The following is a 26,444-nucleotide window of genomic DNA, read 5'->3' on the forward strand; positions in this document are numbered from 1 at the left end:
CCAAGGGTCTTTATGGAGTACAGCAATTCTTTATCAATAGTTTCCTTCTAAACCCCTGATTTAGTGTCTCTAACGCTTCCTTTTCCAACTACTGGTCTTTGTGCTTGCCTTAAGGAGGTAATATGGCAACCCCTAGTGGCCATGAGTACGGATAACATAGGTTGGTTTCTAGAAGGAATAACATTTGTATTAAGCATATTTTGGAAAAGAAAGTAATTTTGACTAGTAGCCTCCTTGAAAAGATATTTTAAAGCATTGTGTTTTGGGTCATTACAGGTATGAAATATATACTCTCCCTTTCAGGAAAACAACCCAGAAATGCAGGTTTGGCTACACAGTTTTCTCAAGACATCAAACTGAGGAAGTCCCAACCTAATAATTGGAACCCACAGCTTGAGACTCAACCAACCACTGCCTCAAGTTTTCCCATTAAGATGCGCTTGAGCAGTTTTTATGACCACAAACTCAAACTTAGAGACAAGTTTACTAAGACAAAGCTATTTTCACTGACATTATAGCATTTGAGAGAACTCTCTCTTACTGGGTATACTTGACCATTATCACATATTTAGATGAATACAAGTGTGTCAAAAGTCAAACAGCTTCAGAATTCACTTGCAAAACATGCTCCTTACTGAAGATAAAAGAAAGGAGAACCTTTTGCCTGAGGAGTGCCTGTACCCAGGCTCAGAAGATTGGCGTCTATAGACTACTTGCTCTGCAGATGTGGTTTCATTCAAACGTTTCAACCATGTTGTTTTAGGCATGATCTGTTATGTCAGGTCATTTTGGATGTTAAAAATAAGTCAAGCAGACTTAAAACTTCTTACCCATACCAAGAGAAAATTATTTCAGAGCTACCTCATCAGATGTGCCTCCTTCAGGAATTCAATCTTCTCCTGGTCAGTGGAACCCTTCTTCAAAGTCTGTACAACATAAAAACAAGTCAGGAATCAGTATAGCAGACATTTCTGTGAGCTCAGTGGGTTAATGGAGATTGTTGTTTGTTTTGTAATATCTACCCTGAAAGCTGGAAACAGATCATAGATAGAGCATGTGCATGTATTCTATAAACCCTTCAAATGTTACCTCCTGTTATTGCTAGTAGAAGAATATGCAAAATAAAAGGTCTAGTAATGCTTATACAACGTTCCTTCAAAAGGTGGAATTTTAAGAGACCAAGTTTTGTTGTTTAGGCTAATTTCTTAATTTTCAAAATTTTTTTCTCAATATGTTTTCTTTATCTCCTTGCTTTCAATTTATTTCTTGAAGGCAAAGTTCCCAGTCCCAAGCAATTGATCAAAGCTAATCATGAAAATTATGTTCTGAAATTCTCCAGCCTCCCTTGGAAATTGCGGTGGTCACATAACTCAGTGATGGTCAATGGTATATAAGAGAAAAACTGCTAAGGTGGGGAGGGAACTTTGAAGAAGACGTTTGTCTTCCTGAACACGTACATCTGGCACCATCTTTCCTCCTTTCCCTGGTCCAAATGAAGATATGATGCTTGCTTCTTTGTCAGCCATCTTGGAACACTGAGGCAGCAAGCATGAACAACAGCCAAGAATATTTCAGAGATACTGGCTCTGACCTGACACACTATCCTGAAGCCAGCAGTCATCTTGTTACATGAGAGAAATAAACATTTGTTTAAAACAGTCAAGGTGGGAGTAAGTTAAAGAACTTTTAAATGACATCATTTGGAAGCAGAGAGAATTTTGCCAACTTTTCTAGTTGTATAGCTAACTCTCAAAGCAATAAATCTCTAATAAGCAGAGATCAGGATATTGCTCAAATACATAAAAGATTCATCCTCCCTTTATCAAAAGAAAGTTTTACAAAGATATGAGTATATCCAGTGCTTCCTTAAAAATATATTAAATATACCATGATAAATAATCATGTAGTCAGAGACTGACAAACTATAGCTTGTGGGCCAGATCCAGCCTGTCACCTCTTTTTGTATAGCCTATGATCTGAAAATGGCTTTTCCATTTTAAATGGTTGAAAAGTCAAAAGAATACTACTATTTCATGACATATGAAAATAATATAAAATTAAAATTTCAGTGTTCATAAATAAAGTTTTATTGGTACACAGCCACGCTCATTTATTTACATATTGTCTATGACAATACAATGGCAGAGTCTGTATGGCCAGCAAGCCTAAAATATTTACTATCTGCCCAGTTAAGAAAAGGTTTGCTGACCCTTGGTCTAGTACCTTAAGAATGTGTTTTACAACTCCAGTTCTCTTATGACATGGTTGAAGAAAAATGATTGTCTGATAGGTCTTAGCTAATTAGTAGCCTAAGAGGTAATGCAAATCCTGGAGATTGTTGATTACAAACAAATTCCTATGTAGAAAATGTTTTTTAAAAGTGTGATTTCTATAGCTATGGATAGGCTCCGACATTCAACCCATCCTCTTTTCAACAAAGAGCACTCAACTTTTATTATAATTATATCCACGTCAATCCTTGTAGATATGGTGATATAATGTGTCAAGGAGTTCGAAGATTCACATTACCTTCACTGCTACTTTGATTTCTCCACTTCCAGCTCCTAAGATGTCCACTGCTGTTCCTTCATACACTTCTCCAAAGGCTCCACTTCCCAGCAAGAGCCGCAGAGTCAGTTTTTCCCGAGGGAAGGCAGGAAGATTTTCAATCTCCTCTTGGGTTGGAAGAGTACTGTAAAATAGCAACATTTTCGTCTCCCCACCCTCCACATATACAGGGTATACAAGTTTGTGTTGGTATTGGTATTTGTGATTGAGAGAGAAAGAAATGGCTTTGCAGCATTGTGTGTTTTATGTGACATGGTGATGTGGAACTTTGTGTTCCTAATTACTTTACTATTCTACCACCTTTTACACAGACAGAGCATGATGGTCCACTTCTAGGCAACTTAATTTTGATAAAAATGTATATGTGTATGCATTGCCTCAATTATTGTAACTTGTTGTGTCAAAGTTAGTAGGTATTGTAACTTGTTGTGTCAAAGTTAGTAGGTATTAACTTCTTCAGATTGCCAATTTGTGTAAAAAGCTACTGCAAATTAGTAATCAATGCATCTGGGTTTATCAGCTTTTCCTTTAGCTACTTCATACATGTGACATCTTATGTAAAACAAAATTTACTATGATCAAAAAGATCAACCCCATCACCATAAGGTTAACTTTTAGAAAGCCAAGTTTCTCACTTGGAATACTACAAGGGGGGAAAATGCTGCTATGTTAAAAATGCTTTCCATTTATAATAGGGAATCTTGAGTAGCAGATATGCGCAGTATTTGCTCAAAGGAAAGTCACCTCTAAACAGCTGATTTAGATCCCCTTTTTGTCTACTTCAAATCCTTTGCTTTTACACCTTGCATTATAAATTTCTGAAAGCAAGGCCTATGATCATTTAATTCCTTTTTGCATAGATCCTAATATAATGAAGCTTTGCATAAGACACTTGAATATTTTCCTTAATTATGATGACAACAAAAGTTCAAAACTCATCTGTTTTAAGAAGGTTTTGTGGGCAATCATCATACAAATTCTGAAATGGAGTAAGATACTTAAGGCTGACCACGTACACAAGGCTCTCAAAACTCTCCTCTCAAACACTGCCTCCAGGTCAACCAATCACGTTACCATCTATTCTCTTCAATGTAATATTTTTCTCTTTCTTTCATTTGTTTTTGAGCTACATGATAAAACACTGGAAAATAGTGTATTTTGTGTATTTTCTTATAACCGCATAATTTGCCATCCACATTTGAGAGTGGAAGAGGAAGTTTTTAATAATTCTGCCAGAAAAATGGGTATAAACCATTACTGTCCTGGGCAATGCAGAATTCATAGGTACTCTCGTTGTTGCCCACCCTTTGCCTACGTGCTCCATAATGATGGCCCACGCTACGTACTGTATTGCATAGCAGGCATTAGCCAGGCCTACTCCGGCTGCCAGACCTCGCAGCTCAGCCAACTCTTTGTCTTCGTTTAAAAGCACTGTCAGCCCCTCCTTGGCACTTTTTTGATTCTTTAGTCTTCTATGCCAGACTATAAAGGAAAAAATGACATAATTTACAAAATAAAATATTGCTTCTTTTTCCCTTTAGGAAATGCTAACAATGCATTTTAAGTGTTTTATGTAAGAACCCTATCAGTAGAATAGTTATAGAAGTTTTCATAATTTGATTTTAAAATAGCTTTTAAAAAACTAATTCAATCCAGGTAAAAAGTCATATAAAAGTACACAAATCATACTACACCACTTTTAATGTCACTTCTTAAAATTTAATATATTTCTTACTGTTGTTACAAACAAAGTATCTTTAATATTAAAACTTATTGTCAAAATCACCTATAAACTAGAGTCAAAATAAACCCAAAACAAACATAATTATTAGTGAAACAAATTCATTTTTGAGTTCAGTCACATCCCAGGTTATACTCCCTCAGTAGAAAAGAAAATGCTTTCAGTTATAATGTCATTTTTCTTTTTTTCTTTTTTTTATTTTTTATTTTTGCACAGTACAAGGTATTTATCATTGTTGTTCATATACAACATACTCCAAATATGTAGAAAAAGTTATTGGAACGAAGTTACAAATGTTAGCAGTGGTCTGCCCTACTTGTAGAATCATTTGTATTGTCTTCTTTATATAATAAGGAGTATTAGTTTTATAATAATTAAAATAAATCTTTTTAATATTAAAATATAATTATGTCAATAAGATTGTCCATCTCTACTGGACTGTTGACTCAGAAGTTGAAAACAGCAAGTATGCTTTGAGAGATGATCATTAAAATTTGAACTTAATTTCACAGTAGTTTCTATATTCAAGAAGTTAGAGTTTTACTCACATGAAATTCAATTTGAGGGGCTACCCGGTGACAGATCACAAGTACCTTTTGCTAAATTAATTTTTCGAACTTGAAATGTTCTCACCACCTCGTTTTTATGCTTCACTTTTAAAGGCCCAATGTAAGCCCACATCCTCAATGATGCCTTCTGAAACCTCGGCAACCGCTACTAATCTTTCATATCTGAACTTGAAAGACTAATTATGCCTCTCTGTGAGTGCTTATCCTATGCACTGTCTTGTTTATTTCATCTATTATTGTCTTTTGTTATTATTTAACACATATCTTGCTATTTATCTTTCCACATAGGCATGTCTTACCTCCCTCATTAAATGGCAAGCTCCTGACGTCAGCAGTTGTATTTTACAGGTTTATATTTTCCTCTACTCCCAGCAGAAGGCTAATGTTAGACATTAGATACGACCACTCAGAAGCAAAGGCTGTCAACACTCATTTTAAAAACCTGTCTTAATTTTATGTTTATAACTGATGAGTGCCCTCAGCACAATACAAATTTTAAAATAATTGTGACTTTTTTGTTATTTTAATGAGTCAACCTTTTCTCATGCATGCACACACTCTTACTAGTAAAACCACATGCACTGCTGCTAAAAGCAAAGAACCGAATTAGCTTAGCTAGACTCAAAAATTCATGAATTTCAAACAGAATAAAGACCTTTTAAGTCCTGAGAAAGCCAGATATCCATAGGATGTCTTGGAAGCACAATAGGTTGTCTGAAATTATCTCATGTTCATCCACTAGAGTTATGGGTTTAAACAATGGTGATGTACAAGAAAGTAAGCAAAGGTCAGCTGAAGGATTCTTCATGTAATTCTCCTTCCCAGTAGGAAAGCAGACAAGCAGTCAAGCCTATATGCCAACTGCCAAATATACTGCAGTCATATGCGTAATTCTGGAGGGGCTGGCTTAGTGGCACAAACATCAGCTGTGCAATGCTTAGACTCTCTGGAACCACAGGTTAAAATCCTGGCAGGGTCAGCTGAAATTTTTAGCTTTCCAAGTTTACTGAAGGAGTTTCACATATTATCTGGGTGGAATCTTTGAAAAAAATCTGAAGTCAAGCTTCAAAGTGCTCTCATATAGATTGTGACTCCAATCACTTTGCAGAAAGAATAAAGATTTAGAACACAGTAAAATGTTGGTTTTCTTTATCCTGAGAGTTCAAATTTGTGACTTTTCCATCAACTTTCCCTTGTAACTTACCCCTGTTTGTTACAGGGGTAACAAATAAGTCACAACTTTCTTAATATGTGTTTGAGTGTTCTTTTCTGGTAAGAATCATGCCCTTCTTTTAATGATTCACTGTGTTGGGGACTCTCAATATTAGCAATAGATAGGGGTCCATATATCTTATAAGCCAAACTCAAACAGTTTGGGGACTGAAAGAAAGTGCTTTTATTATTTGTGCTGAAATAGAAATAAACAAGAATGTGTGATCACTATGGTAACTCTAAAAGTCCAATCAATACTTGACCATTCCTTTTGAGGTTTTCACTGCATTTTACCATCATTAAAGTACATCTTCTTAGAAAAAAATAATAGCTTTCTATCTACCTAACCTAATTTTTCTGCTTTCCTGGTCATTTATAAATGAGCAGGGATTTGAAACAAGCAGATCAGATGTCCGAAAGCAAGAGTGGATCCCACAAGCCAGAAATGGATCTTCTGCAACAGAGGCTGTACTCATTCCAAACCAGCCTGTCTGCTTAGAAACCAAAACTATCCCAACCAAAGATTGTCACTGGCCTCCCATTAATTCTATACTTTTTTCTGTACCCAGGGTTATTTTTCTTTTATTTATTTTAAACTATAAGCCACAAAACATTTGTATGCAGCCAATCAGAAACAAATACTGTTTTAAAGAAAGCTAAAATTTGGTGCCCTTGCAAGTAGTTTTATCTAAAGTATAACATGAAATGTACATATTTATTTTCCATAAAATAGTTATGCCTAGATTAGAAAACAATTCACAGAAGTTAGTGGTTATAAATATATAGTAGAAGGTAACAATGTAAATTTTATTAACTTAATCAGGCAATATTTCCTGTGGGAGATTAGATCAACTAAGAGATAAATCAATCAGATATGGTTAAGTAAACAGTTTGTTGCCCCTTTTTAAAATTCTATTATACTTACCAAAGGTTAGTGGGATTGTAATAACCAGAAATATTCCAACTATAATACTAAGTATGAAACTTGTTTCTGGTATCCAAAAATCATCTAATAATATAAATCAGAAAAAGAGATTAATCCATAGATAAAAGCTAAGTAGCCCCAGCTCTACCTAAGCACACAGAGTAATATAGCAGAGCTAGCTACTACTGGATTTTTGCAAGCCAGTTGTTTGTTAGACAGTTGGTAGCTTGAAAGCATCCATACGGAGAGTGTTTATGCCGTGTGAAATCAAAATCAAGGTGTTTTTGCTTTTTTTGCAGAGAGCTAGTTTACCAACAAATCACTGGAATACACCCACTCAATTTTGTACTTTAAAATGACTGAGGAAGTATGTATATCTTCTTAATAAATTTAGGACCAAGAAATCTCAGTCTTTGTATACTAAATAGTTGACATTATTATTTTGTATAATATCTTCATACATATTCAATTTCATGGATATTAAACTGAGGAACAAACATGGTAATTTATCTTAGGTAGTTTCGGTTGTGTAGAGGAAACAAACATGTAGGCCAGAGTCTGGCAAACTATGGCATGAGGACCAAATCTGGCTACAGCCTGATTTTGTACCCCCTATTAGCTATGAATAAGTTTTACATTTCTAAAGTGTTATTTTAAGAAGAAGGAGAAGGAAAAGAGAAGAAGAGAAAAGACGAAAAGAAGAACATGCTACAGAGATCACATGTAGCCTGCAAAGTCTAACATATTTACTATTTGCTTCTTTTCAGAAAAAGTTTGCTGAGCTTAGTAGCAAACTTTTGTACACAACTAACTAGATAACTAACTGTAATATAAATAAGAATAATGTAAGTTTTATGTAGCATGTGAGTGTATAAAATGCAGTAATTCATTTGACTAAGGAGCATCAGGTAAGCATTATGATGAGTTCATTTAAGTTAAGTCTTGAAGGATGAGAAGAATTTCAACTGGCAGAAAATAAAGAATAGGAAATCACAGCTAAGGGGCACAGGGTAGGTGGTGTGGACCTGTATTATAGGCTGAGGCAAACACAGGGCCATAAACCAAGTGACATAAAAACTTTTTACTGGTCTGATATGGCTACAGCACAAACATAAATATTGGAAAAGATAAACCACGACTGGAGGATAAATTACGGAAGACCTTACATGCCACAAAGAAGTTTGTAGCTGATTCTGAAAGCAGTGAATGGAGAGCCATTGTGGGTATTTCAGAGAGGGGTTAAGTAATCTAGTTTGTGCTTCAACTAGATTAACTGTCAGCAGTATGCATAAGCCAAGGACACAGGCAAGAAATGATACCTTAAATTAGGAAAGCCAAGGTAGAAAGAGGAAGATGAGAACTCATCACAGAGAAATCAAGATGGTAAAATTAACAGGACCTGATGACTGAGTAGAGGGAAGAATCACATATGGCAGTGAGATTTCCTGCCTATGTGATAAGAAAGACAATATATCATAAACTAAAATAAAATACACAGTGGAAGAGGTAGATATTGGGGAAGAAACAAAGGTCTTAGGCCTGTTATGTATAATGTGAGAGTGGTCATAAAGCTGGTATAATGTGAATAGAATAATAAGGCTGGATAGAACAGATTGTGAACAGCCTTGGAAGCCTAATTAGGAGCATGGAATTGATGTGGTAGGAATTAAGAGGGTGGTTGATTATTATTGGGGAGAAAAATGACATGATGATAATGATGTTTTAGGAAGATCACATCACATGAATGGAATCGTTTAATAGTTTGGATAATAAGATATATATATATATATATATAGCCACCGTTATCTATTGCTAATGTTAAGAATGTACTGATATTTATTACTGAACCTTTAGGTAATAAGCTAGTGAGTAGACAGACATGGTAACATACCTCCAACTAATATAGTATTCTCACTGATTCCACTATATTCACCAAACCCTAGATTATTTGCAGCTACTACTCTGAACTGAAATACTCCTTTCAGGTTTCTGGACTTCCATGTGCAAATGCTACTGCAGGATCCATTAAATGTCATCTTCCATCTTAAATTCTGGTTCTGTAAATTTGAAGTGCTCTTTCTGTAAAAAATAATAAATACAGAAAATATACATGACAATATACCTGTTATTTCTAGTTGTTCATAGACCTTCTTAGTGACTGAACTCCTGAGAATGTCCTTTGGCACAGTTTACCCTTGACCTCATTCCTCTCCCATAATCTGGCAACACAGATGCTAACAGCATGCTTTTATAGTGACCCTAGTGAGGCATGGAGTCAATTAACTCAGCCCACCAAGAAAGCTGTGAGTAATCAGTGGTCAAGAGAGAGCTGAGTACCCTTTTCCTACTAATAGTAAGAGGAAACTTTCTCCAGAATTCCAAACCTATAAGAAAATTCTTACATGATTTTTAACTGAGAAGTTTCCATTTTCTCAATTTCCAGTCTTTTACATTATTTGTAGTTTACTTATGCCATATTTCAATAAAATACAGAATACAAAATTGATAAGGAAAGTGTGACAGTTCAGCTACCAAAATTATCATTATATCTGAGATTCTGAGGCTTGTTGTTTCTATTTGTATTGACCTACATTCCACCTCAAAGTCAATCCAGTTGTTTTTCATTTGAAACATGGAAAGAGCACAAGGGCTGGGTTCAAAAGACGTAACTGGAATGACTTTTCACAGAATCATCAAAGGCAAGCTCAAGTTCTTCCATTTATGTCTTCTCTAACAATGAAGAACATTTCAGGTCTGAAACTTTACAGACCGCAATAGTTTTAGGGCTTGGTGCCAATCCACAGTAAGCTTAGGGATATGTGGGAGAATCTGGTTCTGCTCCTGCTAATTGACTCATCCTTGTGAAGACCAACAGAGAGTGAGGGCTGGCCCTCATAAGAGGCAGGGAAAGGGTAAGAACATCGGGAGCAGTAGGGCAGCAGAGTTGGTCACAGCTGTTCCTGGGAGCTGAGGGTCTCTTTAAGGACCATCCTGAGCAAAGCATTAGGACAGAGTGTTTTTACACATTTTGTGAAGTCTCACCTTTAGCACTGGCCATTTCATTGTTTAACCAAACAACTCTGATCCAAAAGAAAGAGGCCCTTGAGAATTTGCGAAGTGGCTCTACACAATGGCCATTGAGAAAAGAAGGAAGAATTCTGATGTTGGTTGAGCACCTTCTATTTACAACATACTGTATTGGGGCTTTACATAATGTTGTTTTAATTCACTGAGTCCACAACAGCCTAAAGAGGTGAGATAGATATTATCATCTCCATTTTACAGATGAGGAAACTTACGTTCAAAAAAGGAAAAGAACAAGGATTTAAACATGGTTTGTGGACTGGATTGAGTCATGTCCTACCAAAATTCATGCCCAGTCAGAATATTTTAATGTGACCTTATTTGGAAATAAGATCTTGACAAATGTAATCGAGTTAAGATGAGGTCATAGTAGTTTAGGATGGACCCTAATCCAATGACTGGCACTTGCATAAGAAGAGGGAAATTTGGACACATAGAAAACCTTGTGATGCAGGAGGTGATGATGACAGTGATGCATCTACAAGCCAAGGAATACCAAGGACTGCCAGCAAATGCCAGAAGCTAAGAGGCAAAGATGGATTCTGCCCTAGAACCATCAGAACAAGCAGTCCTGCTGATACCTTGGTTTCAGACTTCTAACCTCTAGAGCTGTCTACTGTTTCAAGCCACCCAGTTGGTGGTCTTTTATTGTGGCAACCTTGGAAACTAATAAGGCTTGTTCAACTCCCAAGTTCATGCACTTTGCACTTCCACTATCCCGTCAGCGAGTACACAGAGTCTAACTGGTGTCCTGACTGAAGGACTTATTTTGAGATACTGAAGTTACAACAATGATTCAGTCATCTTATAGTCCATGTCCTGACAGTGGAGACTTGGAGCAAGGAGTATGCAAAGTATTTAGATGGAGTCATTTTAGTAGCACTTAAGGTGTTACTCAGGGTAACACACTAAAGAGGTCCTAGCAAAAACCTGATGTGTGACCTGATTGATGAACACCATTACAGTCACAAACCACCAAGACAGTTCTGCAGGTTAGAATGTATTTCACTCTGCATGAAAAGCAGTGACAGAAACTTCCAGGAGGTTTCAATTAGAAATAAGGGCCAAGGGAATTCTCTAGTATGAGCAGGAATATTTTTTAAGGTTATGGGAATGCCAGAGATAGATGAAGCAAAAATAGATCAAAGATCAAGTTGCCAGGACTATAATTATGGGAGTGACTTTTGTCCTTGGAACTTCTTAAAAAGATGGTTTCATAGTCCTGTGAGAGGAGTGTCTTTGGAATTTGGAATTCTCCCCTCAAGTTGGCATGAAATCCATCCTTCCGAGCCAGTTATGGTTCACGTGCTCCCCGTACTGGCCAGGTCTGAGGCTGTTCATCAGTGGCTGGTTTTCATCGATGGTATGTTTTCAGTCCCTGGGAACACACTGCAAACTGTAATCTTCACAATGAATAGAGAATCCTGTGTGACCTCTATGTTTCAGACAATTTCAGAACCTGACCTAATTTTACAGTATGAAAAATACCTACTTCATCACCAATTCTCACTAGAGAGTATTCACCTTGCTAAAGCAAATTATCATCAGGAATTTACATGCCATCATCATTTAACATTAAACATCAGCTAAGCTTTTTAAACAAAACTGATATTAAGTAAATATTGGTTGCATGAGCCTATGATCAAACAATTTCCATAAAGTGTCAATGAGCAGTTAGAGATTTCTGAGAATGATGTGATCTGTTTTATAACTAGCATGCCAAGACCAACCTCTAGGAATTGAACAAAGAACATAATGATGCATGTGAGTCCTTAAACTAAAGATCTTTGTGTTTATATGTAAATACATTTGCACAAATAGTGTTACTTTTTATTACTTTATCTTCTTAGTTCTTTGTCACTTACAAGTACTTTGCAAACACACATACCTTATCTCAAGGATATAGTATATAATTCTACATCCATTATCTTCAGCTTTCTCCCACTGTATTGAATTTTTATTCTCTTCTAGTAATTTGGGAATGCCTGGTTTACTTGGGACTCCAGCTTTGGGGGAAAAAAAAGAAAATATTGATTTGATATATTTGAAGTATTAATCTTCTGCATTGAAATCTTCCTGTAGAATATATTAAGAGGAAAGATAAATAACATTAAAGAAATATTCACAGAGGCAGGGCCAAGATGGCCGACTAGAAGCAACTGTGTTCAGAGGTTCTTACTGAAAAAAACCATAATAAGTGTGTGAATCCTTCACTGGCAACCAAGGTATCTAGATTCGCTCATCAAAATTGACTAGAAGGCTGGCGTGACCCACAGAGAGAAGGAAGAGCAGTGAGCCCACCTGAGAACCACATGGTTCTTGGCTGGAACCCCCACCCTCCAGCCAAGGGGAGCGGTGAGTTAGCATGCTACCCAGCCAGGGAAACTGTGCTTTTTCCACAGAACTGTGCAACCCATGGATTGGAAGATCCCACTTGCAAACCCACGCCACCAGGGCCTAGCATTCCAACCCTAGAATATGCAGGTTCTTATGGCCTCTCAGCTGGAATCTGCTTAAGCCTACTGAACTCCCTGGGGGAGAGGTGACCAGCACAGGCTTCTGCTGCCTGCTGTCTAAGCCCTTTGAGCTCCTTGGGGGATGGGCAGCAGCCAGCACTGGGACTCCCAGCTGCCTAACATGCTAATCTCCCTGGGAGGATCAGATGGATGAACTGACAGAACTAGGCTTCAGAAGATGGGTAGTAATGCAGCATGGGGGAAATGCAGCATCCATTTCTATAGCTCCAGACTGTGCTTTTCCCCTGCTGGAGCCAGTGAGGCTGGACAGCTTGGTCCCAAGACTTGTTGTCACAGCCTAACACACCAGCTGTGGTAGTCAGCGGCCAGAGTGCCTCCTCAGGTCTAACACTGACCCATCCTTCCTCAGTGGGTGGGGCTTCCCTGCAGGATCTCTAATAACTCCAGCCAGAGGCTCAGGGACAGAATCCAGATCTCCCTGGGCCTGAGCCCCTAGGGGTAGGGGTGGCTGCAGTCTCTGCGGACCAGCAGACTTAGCCTCTCCTCCTAGTAGTTCTGAGGAATCTGCGAAGCCCAGACAAGTGGGCTTCCCTGCAGTGAAACACACCCTCTCCACCAGGGGACAAAGTGCTTCGTTAAACGGGTCCTGCTCTTGGTGCCACACAACTGGGTGAGACCCTCCAACAGGGATTGTCGGGACACTCTACACAGGAGCGATCCTACTGGCATCAGATTGGTGCCCCTTGAGGTCAGAGGTCCCAGAAGAAGGAGCAGACACCCATTTTTGCTGCTCTCCGGCCTCCTTGAGTTACATATCCAGGCATGGGAGCAAATCAGTTGAATAAGGCCTAAAGTGAACCCCAGAAAACTGCAGCAGCCCTACAGAAGAGGGATCTGACTATTGAAAGAAAAACAAACAAGCAGAAAGTGACAACAACTGCATCAACAACAACAACAACAACAAGGGCCCCCACAAAAAAACCCATTCAAGGGTCAGCAGCCTCAAAGACCACAACTAGACAAATTCACAAAGATGAGAAAGAATCAACGAAAAAAATGCTGAAAACTCAAAGGTCAGAGTGCCTCTTCTCCTCCAAATGACCACAATGTCTCCATCAAGGGTGCAGAACTGGGCGGAGGATCAGGTAAATGAACTGACAGAAGTAGGCTTCAGAAAATGGGTAGTAAAAAACTGTAAAACTATGATGAGCTAAAGGAGCATGTTCTAACCTAACGTGAAGAAGCTAAGAACCTTGATAAAAAGTTGGAGGAATTGCTAACTAGAATAACCAGTTTACAGAGGAACATAAACGGCCTGATGGAGCTGAAAAACACAGCACAAGAACTTCATGAAGCATACACAAGTGTCAACAGCTGAACTGACCAAGTGGAAGAAAAGATACCAGACTTTGAAGACCACCTTATTGAAATAAGACATGCTGACAAGAAGAGAGAAAAAAGAATGAAAAAAGCCTACAAGAAATATGAGACTTCATAAAAAGACTGAACCTTTGGTAGCTTGGAGTACCAGAAGGAGATGGGGAAAATGGAAACAAACTGGAAAACACACTTCGGGATATTATCCAGGAGAACTTCCCCAACCTAGCAAGACAGGCCAACATGCAAATTTGGCAAACACAGAGAACACTATTAAGATACTCCATGAGAGGATCAACCCTAAGACACATAATCATCAGATTCTCCAAGGCTGAAATCAAGTAAAAATTGTTAAGGGCAGTCAGAGAGAAAGGCCACGTCACCTACAAAGGGAAGCCCATCAGACTAACAGTGGACCTCTCAACATAAACCCTACAAGCCAGAAGAGACTGGAGGCAAATATTCAACATTCTTAAAGAAAAGAATTTTCAACCCAGAATTTCATATCCAGCCAAACTAAGCTTCATAAGTGAAGTAGAAATAAAATCCTTTCCAGACAAACAAATGCTGAGGGATTTTGTTACTACCAGGCCTGCTCTGCAAGAGCTCCTGAAATAAGCACTAAATATAGAAAGGAAAAACTGTTACCAGCCATTGCAAAAACACACCAAAGTATAAAGATCAATGACACTACAAAGAAACTGCACCAACTAGCATGCAAAATAGCAAAATAGCATCATGGTGACATGATCAAACTCACATAACAATACCTACCTTAAATGTAAATGGCCTAAATGCCCCAATTAAAAGATACAGATTTGCAAATTGGATAAGGAGTCAAGACCCATTGGTGTGTTGTATTCAGGAGATCCATGTTACATGCAAAGACACACACAGGCTCAAAATAAAGGGATTGAGGAAAATTTACCAAGCAAATGGAAAGAAAAAAAAAAAAAAGCAGGGGTTGCAATCCTAGTCTCTGACAAAACAGACTTTAAACCAACAAAGATCAAAAAAGACAAAGAAGGGCATTATATAATGGTAAAGGGAACAATTCAACAAGAAGAGCTAAGTATTCTGAATATATATGCACCCAGTAAAAGAGCACCCAGACTCATAAAACAAGTTCTTAGAGACCTACAAAGAGACTTAGACTCCCACACAATAGTAGTGGGAAACTTTAACACACTACTGCCAGTATTAGACAGATCAACAAGACAGAAAATTATCAAGGATATTCAGGACTGGAACTTAGCTCTGGATCAAGTGGACCTAGTACATGTCTACAGAATTTTCTAGCCCAAATCAACAGAACCTACATTCTTCTCATGCCACATGGTACTTATTCTAAAATCGATCACGTAATTGGAAGTAAAACACTCCTCAGCAAATGTGAAAGAGCTGAAATCATGACAAACAGTCTCTCAGACCACAGTGCAATCAAATTGGAACCCAGGATTAAGAAACTCACTCAAAACCACACAATTTCATGGAAATTGAACAACCTGCTCCTGAATGGCTCCTGGGTAAATAATGAAACTAAGGCAGAAATAAATAAGTTCTTTGAAACAAATGAGAACAGAGACAATGTACCAGAATCTCTGGGACACAACTAAAGCAGTGTTAAGAGGAAAATTAGCGCTAAATGCCCACATTAGAAAGCCAGAAAGATCTAAAATCACCACCCTAACATCACAATTAAAAGAGCTAGAGAGGCAAGAGCAAACTATTCCAAAAGCTGGCAGAAGACAAGAAATAACTAAGATCAGAGAAGAATTGAAGGGGATAGAGACACAAAAAGCCCTCCAAAAAAAAATCAATGCATCCAGGAGCCATTTTTTTTAAAAAATAAAATAAATAACAAAATAGATAGACCACTAGCTAGACTAATAATGAAGAAGACAGAGAAGAATCAAGTATACACAATAAGAAATGATAAAGGGGATATCACCACTGACCCCACAGAAATACAAACTACCACTAGACAATTCAATAAACTCCTCTATGCAAATAAACTAGAAAATCTAGAAGAAATGGATAAATTCCTGGATGCATACACCAAGACTAAACCAGGAAGAAGTTGAATCCCTGACTAGACCAGCAGCCAGCTCTGGAATGGAGGCAGTAATGAATAGCCTACCAACCAAAAAAAGCCCAAGACCAGATGGATTCACAGCTGAATTCTACCAGGAATACAAAGAGGAGCTGGTACCATTCCTTCTGAAACTATTCCAAACAATGCAAAAGGAGGAATTCCTTCCTAATTCATTTTATGAAGCCAGTATCATCCTGATACCAAAACTGGGAAGAGACACAACAACAACAACAAACTTTAGGCCAATATCCCTGATGAACATCGATGTAAAAATCCTCAATAAAATACTGGCAAACTGAATCCAGCAGCACATCAAAAAGCATATCCACCACGAACAAGTAGGCTTCATCCCTGGGATGCAAGGCTGGTTCAACATACGCAAATCAGTAAACGTAATCCATCACATAAACAGAACCAAAGACAAAAATCACATGATTATCTCAACAGATGCAGAAAAAACCTTTGATAAAATTCAACATCAACACCTCTTTATGTTAAAAACTCTCAATAAACTAGGTACTGATGGAACATATCTCTAAATAATAAGAGCTATTTATGACACACCTACAGCCAATATCATATTGAATGAGCAAAACCTGGAAGAATTCCCTTTGAAAGCAAGGATGTCCACTCTCACCACTCCTATTCAACATAGTATTGGAAGTTCTGGCTAGGGCAATCAGGCAAGAGGAAGAAATCAAGGGTATTCAGGAGATTTTGGGCTGAGACGATGGGGTTTTCTAAATATACAATCATGTCATCTGCAAACAGGGACAATTTGACTTCTTCTTTTCCTAACTGAATACCCTTTATTTCTTTCTCCTGCCTGATTGCCCTAGCCAGAGCTTCCAACACTATGTTGAATAGGAGTGGTGAGAGAGGGCATCCCTGAAAGGACGAGTTTGTGTCTTTTGTAGGGACATGAATGCAACTGGAAACCATCATTCTCAGCAAACTATCGCAAGAACAGAAAACCAAACACCGCATGTTCTCACTCATAGGTGGGAACTGAACAATGAGATCACCTGGACTCGGGAAGGGGAACATCACACACCGGGGCCTATCATGGGGAGGGGGGAAGGGGGAGGGATTGCATTGGGAGTTACACTTGATGTAAATGACGAGTTGATGGGTGCTGATGAGTTGATGGGTGCAGCACACCAACATGGCACAAGTATACATATGTAACAAACCTGCACGTTATGCACATGTACCCTAGAACTTAAAGTATAATAATAATAATAATAATAATAATAATAACAACAACAACAACAATAAAAAGAAATGAAAACAGAATAAATCAAAGTCCAGTGAAATTGTATGACATAATATTCTGTTAAAAACATGTTTTAGTCTACTGAATAAAAAATTAAAACCGGGGAAAAAAAAGGGTATTCAAATAGGAAGAGAGGAAGTCAAGTTGTCTCTGTTTGCAGATGACACGATTTTGTATTTAGAAAACCTCATTATCTCAGCCCAAAAACTTCTTGAACTGATAAGCAACTTCAGAAAAGTCTCAAGATAAAAAAATCTATGTGCAAAAATCACAAGCATTCCATTACACCAACAATAGTCAAGCAGAGAGCCAAATCAAGAATGAACTCCCATTCACAATCGCTACAAAGAGAGTAAAATACCTAGGAATACAGTTAACAAGGGATGTGAAGGACCTCTTCAAGGAAAACTACAAACCATTGCTCATGGAAATAAGAAAGGACACAAACAGATGGAAAAACATTCCATCTCCACGGACAGGAGTAATGAATATTGTGAAAATGGCCATTCTGCCCAGAGTAATTTATAAATTCAATGCTATTCTCATCTAACTACCACTGACATTCTACACAAAATTAGACAAAGCTATTCTAAATTTCACATGGAATCAAAGAAGACCCCATATAGCCAAGACAATCCTAAGCCAAAAGAACAAAGCTGGAGGCATCATGCTACCTGACTTCAAACTATACTACAAGGCTACAGTAACCAAAACAGCATGGTACTGGTACCAAAACAAATACATAGACCAATGGAGCAGAACAGAGACCTCAGAAATTACACCATACATCTACAATCATCTGATCTTCAACAAATCTGACAAAACAAGCAATGAGAAAAGGATCTCCTATTTAGTAAATGGTGCTGGGAAAACTGGCTAGCCATATGCAGAAAGTTGAAACTGGGCCCATTCCTTACATCTTATACAAAATTTAACTCAAGATGGATTAAAGACTTAAATGTAAAATCCAAAACCATAAAAACCCTAGAAGAAAACCTAGGCAATACCATTCAGGACACAGGCATGGGCAAAGACTTCATGACTAAAACACCAAAAGCAATTGCAACAAAAGCCAAAATAAACAAATAGGACCTAACTANAAACAAATACATAGACCAATGGAGCAGAACAGAGACCTCAGAAATTACACCATACATCTACAATCATCTGATCTTCAACAAATCTGACAAAACAAGCAATGAGAAAAGGATCTCCTATTTAGTAAATGGTGCTGGGAAAACTGGCTAGCCATATGCAGAAAGTTGAAACTGGGCCCATTCCTTACATCTTATACAAAATTTAACTCAAGATGGATTAAACACTTAAATGTAAAATCCAAAACCATAAAACCCTAGAAGAAAACCTAGGCAATACCATTCAGGACATAGGCATGGGCAAAGACTTCATGACTAAAACACCAAAAGCAATTGCAACAAAAGCCAAAATAAACAAATAGGACCTAACTAAACTAAAGAGCTTCTGTACAGCAAAAGAAGCTATCATCAGAGTGAACAGACAACCTACAGAATGGGAGAAAATTTTTGCAATCTATCCGTCTGACAAAGGGCTAATATCCAGAATGTACAAGGAACTTAAACATATTTACAAGAAAAAGACAACTCCATCAAAAAGTCGGTAAAAGATATGAACAGACACTTCTCAAAAAACACATTTACACAGCCAATAAACATATGAAAAAAGCTCAACATCACTGATCATCAGAGGAGTGCAAATCAAAACTACAATGAGATACCATCTCACACCAGTCAGAATGGCGATTATTAAAAAGTCAGGAAACAATAGATGCTGACAAGGCTGTGGAGATAAAGGAACACTTTTACACTGTCAGTGGGAAAGTAAATTATTTCAACCATTGTGGAAGACAGTATGGCGATTCCTTAAGGATCTAGAACCAGAAATACCACTTGACCCAGTAATCCCATTATTGAGTATATACCCAAAGGAATATAAATCATTGTGCTATAAAGACAAATGCACACATATGTTTATTGCAGCACTATTTACAATAACAAAGATATGGAACCAAGTCAATCCATCAATGATAAACCAGATAAAGAAAATGTGGTATATATACACCATGGAATACTACGCAGCCATAAGAAGGAATGAGATCATGTCCTTTGCAGGGACGTGGATGAAGCTGGAAACCATCATCTTCAGCAAACTAACACAGGAACAGAAAACCAAACACCGCATGTTCTCACTCATAAGTGGGAGCTGAACATTGAGAACAGATGAATGCAGAGAGGGGAACAACACACACCAGGGCTTGTTGAGGGATAGGAGCTGAGGGGAGGGAACTTAGAGGACAAGTCAATAGGTGCAGCAAACCACCATGGCACATGTATACCTATGTAATAAACCTGCATGTTCTGCACATGTATCCCATTTTTTAAGAAGAAATTTTTACAAAAGAAATATTCAGAAATATTCTAATATGATTAAATATTTTTAAATGAGCACTTGAAGTTTTTATTAGTGATGGATTTCATGAATTAGTGATAAGATTAACAATATGTCTCAACTTGGCACAAAATAAGTGATAAATGAAAATAAAGAAAATTATTATAAGTTTTGGAGCATTTTCCTCCATTCTTTTTTTCTAATTTTAATTTTAGTTCTGGGGTACATGTGCAGGACATGAAGTTTTGTTACATGGGTAAACATGTTCCGTGGTGGTTTACTACACCTAGCAATCCATCACCTGGGTATTAAGCCCACATGCATTAGCTATTTTTCTTAATGCTCTCTCTCCCCCTACCCCTCTCCCTGACAGGTCCCAGCATGTGCTGTTCCCCTCCTTGTGTCCATGTATTCTCATTTTTCAGCTCCCACTTGTAAGTGAGAACATGCAGTGTTTAGTTTTCTGTTCCTGCATTAGTTTGCTGAGGATAACGGCTTCCAGCTTCATCCATATCCCTGCAAAAGACATGATCTCATTCCTTTTTATGGCTGCATAGTATGCCATGGTGTATATATACCACATTTTCTTCATCCAGTCTAATGTTGATGGGCATTTGCATTGGTTTCAAATGATTCCTTATTGTGAATAGTACTACAGTGAACATACGTGTGCATGTATATTTATAATAGAATGATGTATATTCCTTTGGGTATATACCTAGTAATGTAATTTCTGGGTCAAATGGTATTTCTGGTTCTAGATCTTTGTTCCCTCCATTCTTGTAGCGCTCAACTCAAAGTTAAGTTATATCTTTCAGAACACTAGTTAATTTTTAATGAACTTCGTATATTTTTCGTTTTAGTATCTCAAATATAGTAGCCAATAAATATTTTTTGAACATTCAGTAACACTATTTTCATACAGTTATCACCACAAAATTGTCATAGCTAGACATGAAATAAGGATACTGAAAGAAGAAATAATTTTGCCCAGTTCAGGATCCAGCCAGACCCAGCCAGTATTATTTCATTACTGCCTGCAAGGTCTCCTACATTTTCTCAATTTCTTCATTCAAGTTCTAGAAATAATAATCTACTGCTTTTAAAGAACAATTTCATATATCTCTAGGATTAGTGAAATAAGTGATAAGAAAGGAACTGAAACACAGAGTTTCTGAGTGTTGAGTATGTTAGTACTTACCTTTTGTCTTAAAGCTTTCTGGAAGTGAGGTACTATTTTCTCCCGTCTTATAAACCACCACTACTCTGACATTATATGAAGTATGAGGTTGTAGATTTGTGATATTACAGACATAAGCAGGACCTTGGCTGCATGAAGTTTTAACATGGTAAAACTCATTGTATTTCCACTAGAAAAAGAAGTTTCAATTAATATTTTTGTTTCTCTAAGAAAACATTCTCAAAACACAAAAATGTATAGGCTTATAGCAAATGATTAAAATTTAAGCATTCTTTTCTATTAAAGAACAAGAACTTCTTTATGAATGATCCCAAACATTACCCCACTGCCTATAGTCGTTTTGCTTTTTATGACAAGATATAACTGACTTACATGACTGTTCATGGGAGAAGCTCAATGTGGGACATACAGCTCTGACTATATATCATTGAGAAAGATTCAGAGCTACCACTTCTTGTTATCCCAAAGGGTAGATACCTACATTTAATTCGGATGGCTAAGAATGCAAATCCACAGCTGTGGAACAACGATGGATCAGAACAACAATACTTTCAAATCCCAGGGATTTGTTAATTTCATAGCAATAATATTTTTACATGCTTTGATTACATGTAATCTTTGATCAAGAAGTCCACAGTGACTTACAAACTAAGACATTGTTTTTCCTCCTAACACCCTCTTCAGACATGTAACCAGAATTCTTTATTTTTATACACTGGAAGCCTACGCAGCCAAAAGAAGAAAATTTTTGCCCACTATTATGAAGCTACTAAGTAGCAAAGCTAGAAGCTAAATACAGAAAATCTTGTTTTCATTCCACTTTAGATATTGGGCCTCTAATTATAGCTATCTGAAATTCCTTGCTCTGTGACATTGCTTTTTAAAAACCTATATATTTGGATCCTTAGTATCATGATTTGAAAATGATAATTTCTTAACATACAAATAGGAAAAGACAAAAAGATATGGCACTTTGTCAAGGGTTCTTGATATATTTTCCCTCGTAGAGTTTCATGAAAAGGTCAGTTTCCATAAATATACTTAAATTATATCTTCTTTTTCACTTAACACTTACGAGGTCACACCATTTCATTAAATGGACACTTTATATTAGTTTTCTATTCAGTAAGGAATAATTCTCTATAGCATTTTCACTCAGTAGACCACTATGTACAATAAGAAAGGGGAATAAGGGAATGGAAGGAATGAAAACTTAAAAAAATAGAACTGCTGATGTCAGGAACATGGCCTGCACTAAACTCATAAATGTATCAATCCCACTGAGACATATAGCTTAATAGCTTAATGAAACAGGTGCATTGAATCCATAATATTTACTGTGAACCTCAGAGAGAGAGAAATTAATTCCTGCAAAAAAACAATGGGTTAACTCTTTTTGGTTCTCTCTCCTTCATGATCTGGTGGAGAAATTACCTATAGTGAATAGTCTAGCTGACCCAACATTCCAAACCATCAAGAAATTTTCAGAGCTCCTTGAAGTGTCAGGAGATGTCTGACCAAGGGTACCGCTGGAAAACGGTAGAGTGTTGGCATCACCACAGCAATGAATGTCTGGGCAGACCACCAACTTGGAGAGGTGCCACCGGGTATCCCAGTAAATCACAAGGGTGTCAGGACTTTCCATTTGTCAGAGACTGACAAGTGCAGGAGTGGAGGCTACCACAGAGGGATTTTCAAATTATTTGAGTGGGAGTGAGAGGGAGCATCAGCTAAGATGTCTGAGAGTTTGGAACTTCAAAAACTTGTGGTTCTGATAGGGATTTGCCTGAACAGTTGAGATAAATACAATTTTAATGGGCTTTCACGAAAAAGTTACCAAAGAAAATTACTTGTTTCCTCCCCATTTTAAATATGTTCTTCTTCTATACACTTTTGTGAGTTGCTTATATTATGTAGAATTTAAGATCTAGATCAAGCTTGTCCAACTTTCAGCTTGTGGGCCACATGTGGCCCAGGACGATTTTGAATGTAGCCCAACCCAAATTCGTAAACTTTCTTTAAACATTATGATTTTTTTAAGGGAATTTTGTTTAGCTCATCAGCTATCGTTAATGTTAGTGTATTTTACATGTGGCCCAAGACAGTTCTTTCAGTATGGCCCAGGGAAGACAAAAGACTGGACACCCCTGATCTAGACAGAAACTTCACCTTGTGCTCCAGTTCCCTCATTTTTCAGATAAGGAAATTTTGACAGAAATGACAGAGACAAAGTTTATCATTTTCTTCCTGTTTCCTTTCTTAAAAAATCACTAATTAAAAAGACAAATATTCCCTTTTATTGCCCACTCCTCAGAGTTTCAGTGTGGAGTTATAGCATCATTCCCAGCTGTCCTGTCATTGTGAGATAGGTTCAAGTTATTCAAAAGAGACAGCACTTTCTGACTAGATAGCACTCATCAACCGTTGCAGAACAACAGACTTTCACTGCACTCATAGTTAGTATCTGTAGATGGCCACTCATGTACAAATGACCCTAACTTGTATTTGCAGCTTCATCGTCTTCTAAATGTTCTGCCTGGAACCTGTGTTGAGCAAGTGTGAAAACAGAAGAAGTTTAGAAACAAAAAGCACTGCATGAAAGTCATGAGAACCGGACCAGGAGATCTCTGTCTGCTGTCCTTCTCCCCAAACTTTAAAGAGTGGGATGGATGACTTAATGACACCTATTCCTTCCACAGACAACACCCTAACAGGACTGCCCTAGGGAGAAGTCAGCCCTGGGATTTTTCTCTGCCTGGTGACATCTGGCTTCTGTCTAGGTCTCCATTTCTGATCAATAAAAGGGTAGGCTAGGGTGTCAATTATCTCTAAAGTCTCTTCCCATTTCATTTCTTTGATAATCTTAGAAATGCACTTTACATCCTTGACTTTAGACTGAACTGCATTAAGTTTACTAAAATAGATGTCATTTTAAAAGGCACTCCTCCAATTTCTCCAATTTAACTGCATTTTTATAAGGTGGCAATTTTTTAAATAGGCAACAAATCATCAGAAACATGCTCAATGGAAAAAGTCCAATTAAACTATGGCCTTTGAGTTTATTAACCCAATATTCAGTGTTGTCCCACAGTTTTCATAGTTTTATTTATAAAGTATAAGATCACAAAACACCTTACATAATAATTTTAAACATCCTGGGGAATAACTGCATTTTAAGAAGTAGTGAGGCCATGATTATACTTATTTGCTTTTTGAGTTACCACTGAACAAAACACTTCCAACTAATCTTTAAAAATATGTACACATACATAGGCCCAGAAATATGCAAACATGCACATGCAAATACATAATGGTTAAAATAACAAGTAGCAATTATAAAAAATAACCAATTTTAAGTTTATCACCATAAAAGTCAGTGTAAGCTTTCCCCATCAATGAATTAATCAGGTTAATTGATGCCTTAAAATTCAGTGGGTGGCTTCTTATTGGTTAAAGCATGAAAAGTCTTGGATGAAGAATCATTTAAAGTTTGCCAGCCAACAACAAAACTACTTAAGAATAAGCTGGTTTTATGGTTTACTTCTGTCTTGTTACTGCACAGCCCTTAAATGATGAAAAGAACATTTCTAAACAAGGTTTTGGTTTTTTGCTTCTTCAGTTCTTTTTCATTTTGTTTTCATAGAAAACACCAAGTTACTATGGGCTTTAAACCAGAGAACCACGCTAACATCCAAACTAAGTAAAATATTACAAAATTAGTACACTATAACTTATACCCTTTTACATAACGTCTTTTAAAAGCAAATTAATCTCCCTGAGAATTCTTCCCACCAGAAATTAGTCTGGATAACTTACTGCTTCTGCATGCCAAACATAAATCAATGAAAGTTGTCAAATACATTGTTTATTTATACATGAGCATGTTCTTGATGTTTGAAAAACGCCTTTCCAATTTATTCTACATCATAAAATAAAGATTTGCATTAAAAGTCTACCTTTTGTAGTTCAGCCCAAAATCTGATGAGGTTAACGTTCGATGGAGCCTTCCAATTAAATTGCAAACTAGTGTTCTCTGGAACCAAGGAATAAGGTTTCTCTGGTGTGTTAAACATTTCCACAGTGACAGGATGACTCTCTGTACACCACATTTCCTCAGAGTGGCAGGCAAGAACCTTTTGGTAAAAAAGAACAATTGCTTAACCTTTTGAGAGCCTTGCACTTGAGAATGACAATAAAGAGTGCCTAGTATACTTACTGTACCTTTAACACATAAATATTTCCACCTGACAGTCTAGTAACAAGGAGAGTGAGCCTTCCATTTGGAAATTCACTTTGTCTTAGAGGAGTTTCAGGAATTAGGGCCAGGTGTGAGATTGCCAACTGATAGCGGACTGATTCTTTAGGTCCATTTGGCTTGTGAGATTCTCTCCAAGATATAATGAGGCTGGTGTCTGACCGCACAGTTGTATTAATGAGCTGCACTGCCTCTGGTACTGAAATAAATAGCAAGGAATGGTAAAGGATGCTGCAATAGCGCTGAAAGATGGAAAGAAGTAATGGAGTTTGGGTTGAAAAATAATCATACAGTATGAGCAGAATAAATAACAGATGTCCAGAAAGAAAGCCAGCCTCTTCTGCAATGGTAGGTTAACAGGCTGCCTAAAGGGCTCCCACTTATTTCTGCCCAGTGACCAAATCATTCTCTGACTCCAGCTCAATGATATGGCGAATGGGGAGTAACTCAATTTGGGTGAGTTTTCTGAATAACATCAGAGACATCTGAAATAAATGTCATCACCTCATAATAATCACCACCTCATCAGCTCTTAGAAAACCTTTTTAGACCTATTTTCTTTAAGGCAATACTGTTGCATAACTTTACACCTCAGGCTTCAGCAAAATTCACATAGAAAAAAGGCTTAGTTTTTCTATAGCTCACCACATGTACAGAAACCTATGAGTATCTGGAAAAAGAGTGACACTGTGTGGTAAGACTAAATAATGTGTTTCTTAGTCAAACAATATTGATTTCAATGTTTTACCTCCTAGTTGCTTTCTATTTTGATAGAATATTATTAGTCAACTTCAGGGGTTAGAGTAAGGGTCAGCTCAAAGTTTTCTGCAAACACATTTTTCTTATTAAACTTAAGAAAGCTTACATACTAAAATTACTTCACATTCAGATTTTAAAAAATAAACATCGATGTACCCATCACATGTATCACAATATTCTGCTTGAGAAACCCACACCAAGCCCATAACTCACCTCCATTTTTAGTTTTTCCCCAGATCTCTCTTCCTGGTGGTAAATGTTCCAAAGGATCTGAATAATAATTTTTTACAGCTATCTGTATCCTGTATGTTGAAAACGGTTGTAAGTCTTCAATAAGAGCTATACTGTCCTGAAATTCCTGTAATTGATTTTTTAAAATCAGTATCTTATTCTTGACATTTTATACAAATTGGTAGAAATTATTTAATCAAAGAGAGAACAAAGTTAAAGGCTCAAAATGTTAATTTATTTTAAATTCTGG

At 37.2% G+C, this 26,444-nt stretch overlaps 1 protein-coding gene across 1 annotated transcript in view; it reads right to left on the reverse strand.

Annotated features, from left to right (window-relative positions):
* Positions 1-26,444, reverse strand: part of ROS1 (ROS proto-oncogene 1, receptor tyrosine kinase) — a 138,989-nt gene that overhangs the window by 28,817 nt on the left and 83,728 nt on the right. The window contains exons 29-38 of the mRNA XM_017863458.1: positions 26,177-26,321; positions 25,171-25,403; positions 24,906-25,082; positions 20,950-21,118; positions 11,988-12,105; positions 8,907-9,094; positions 7,016-7,099; positions 3,915-4,050; positions 2,530-2,692; positions 862-926 (exon numbers count right to left, since the gene is read on the reverse strand). Coding sequence (XP_017718947.1) covers positions 862-926; positions 2,530-2,692; positions 3,915-4,050; positions 7,016-7,099; positions 8,907-9,094; positions 11,988-12,105; positions 20,950-21,118; positions 24,906-25,082; positions 25,171-25,403; positions 26,177-26,321 — 1,478 coding nt within the window. The remainder of the gene's footprint in view (positions 1-861; positions 927-2,529; positions 2,693-3,914; positions 4,051-7,015; positions 7,100-8,906; positions 9,095-11,987; positions 12,106-20,949; positions 21,119-24,905; positions 25,083-25,170; positions 25,404-26,176; positions 26,322-26,444) is intronic.

This window comes from Rhinopithecus bieti, unplaced genomic scaffold (assembly GCF_001698545.2).
Source record: "Rhinopithecus bieti isolate Rb0 unplaced genomic scaffold, ASM169854v2 scaffold_70066, whole genome shotgun sequence".
Lineage (NCBI taxonomy): Eukaryota > Metazoa > Chordata > Mammalia > Primates > Cercopithecidae > Rhinopithecus > Rhinopithecus bieti.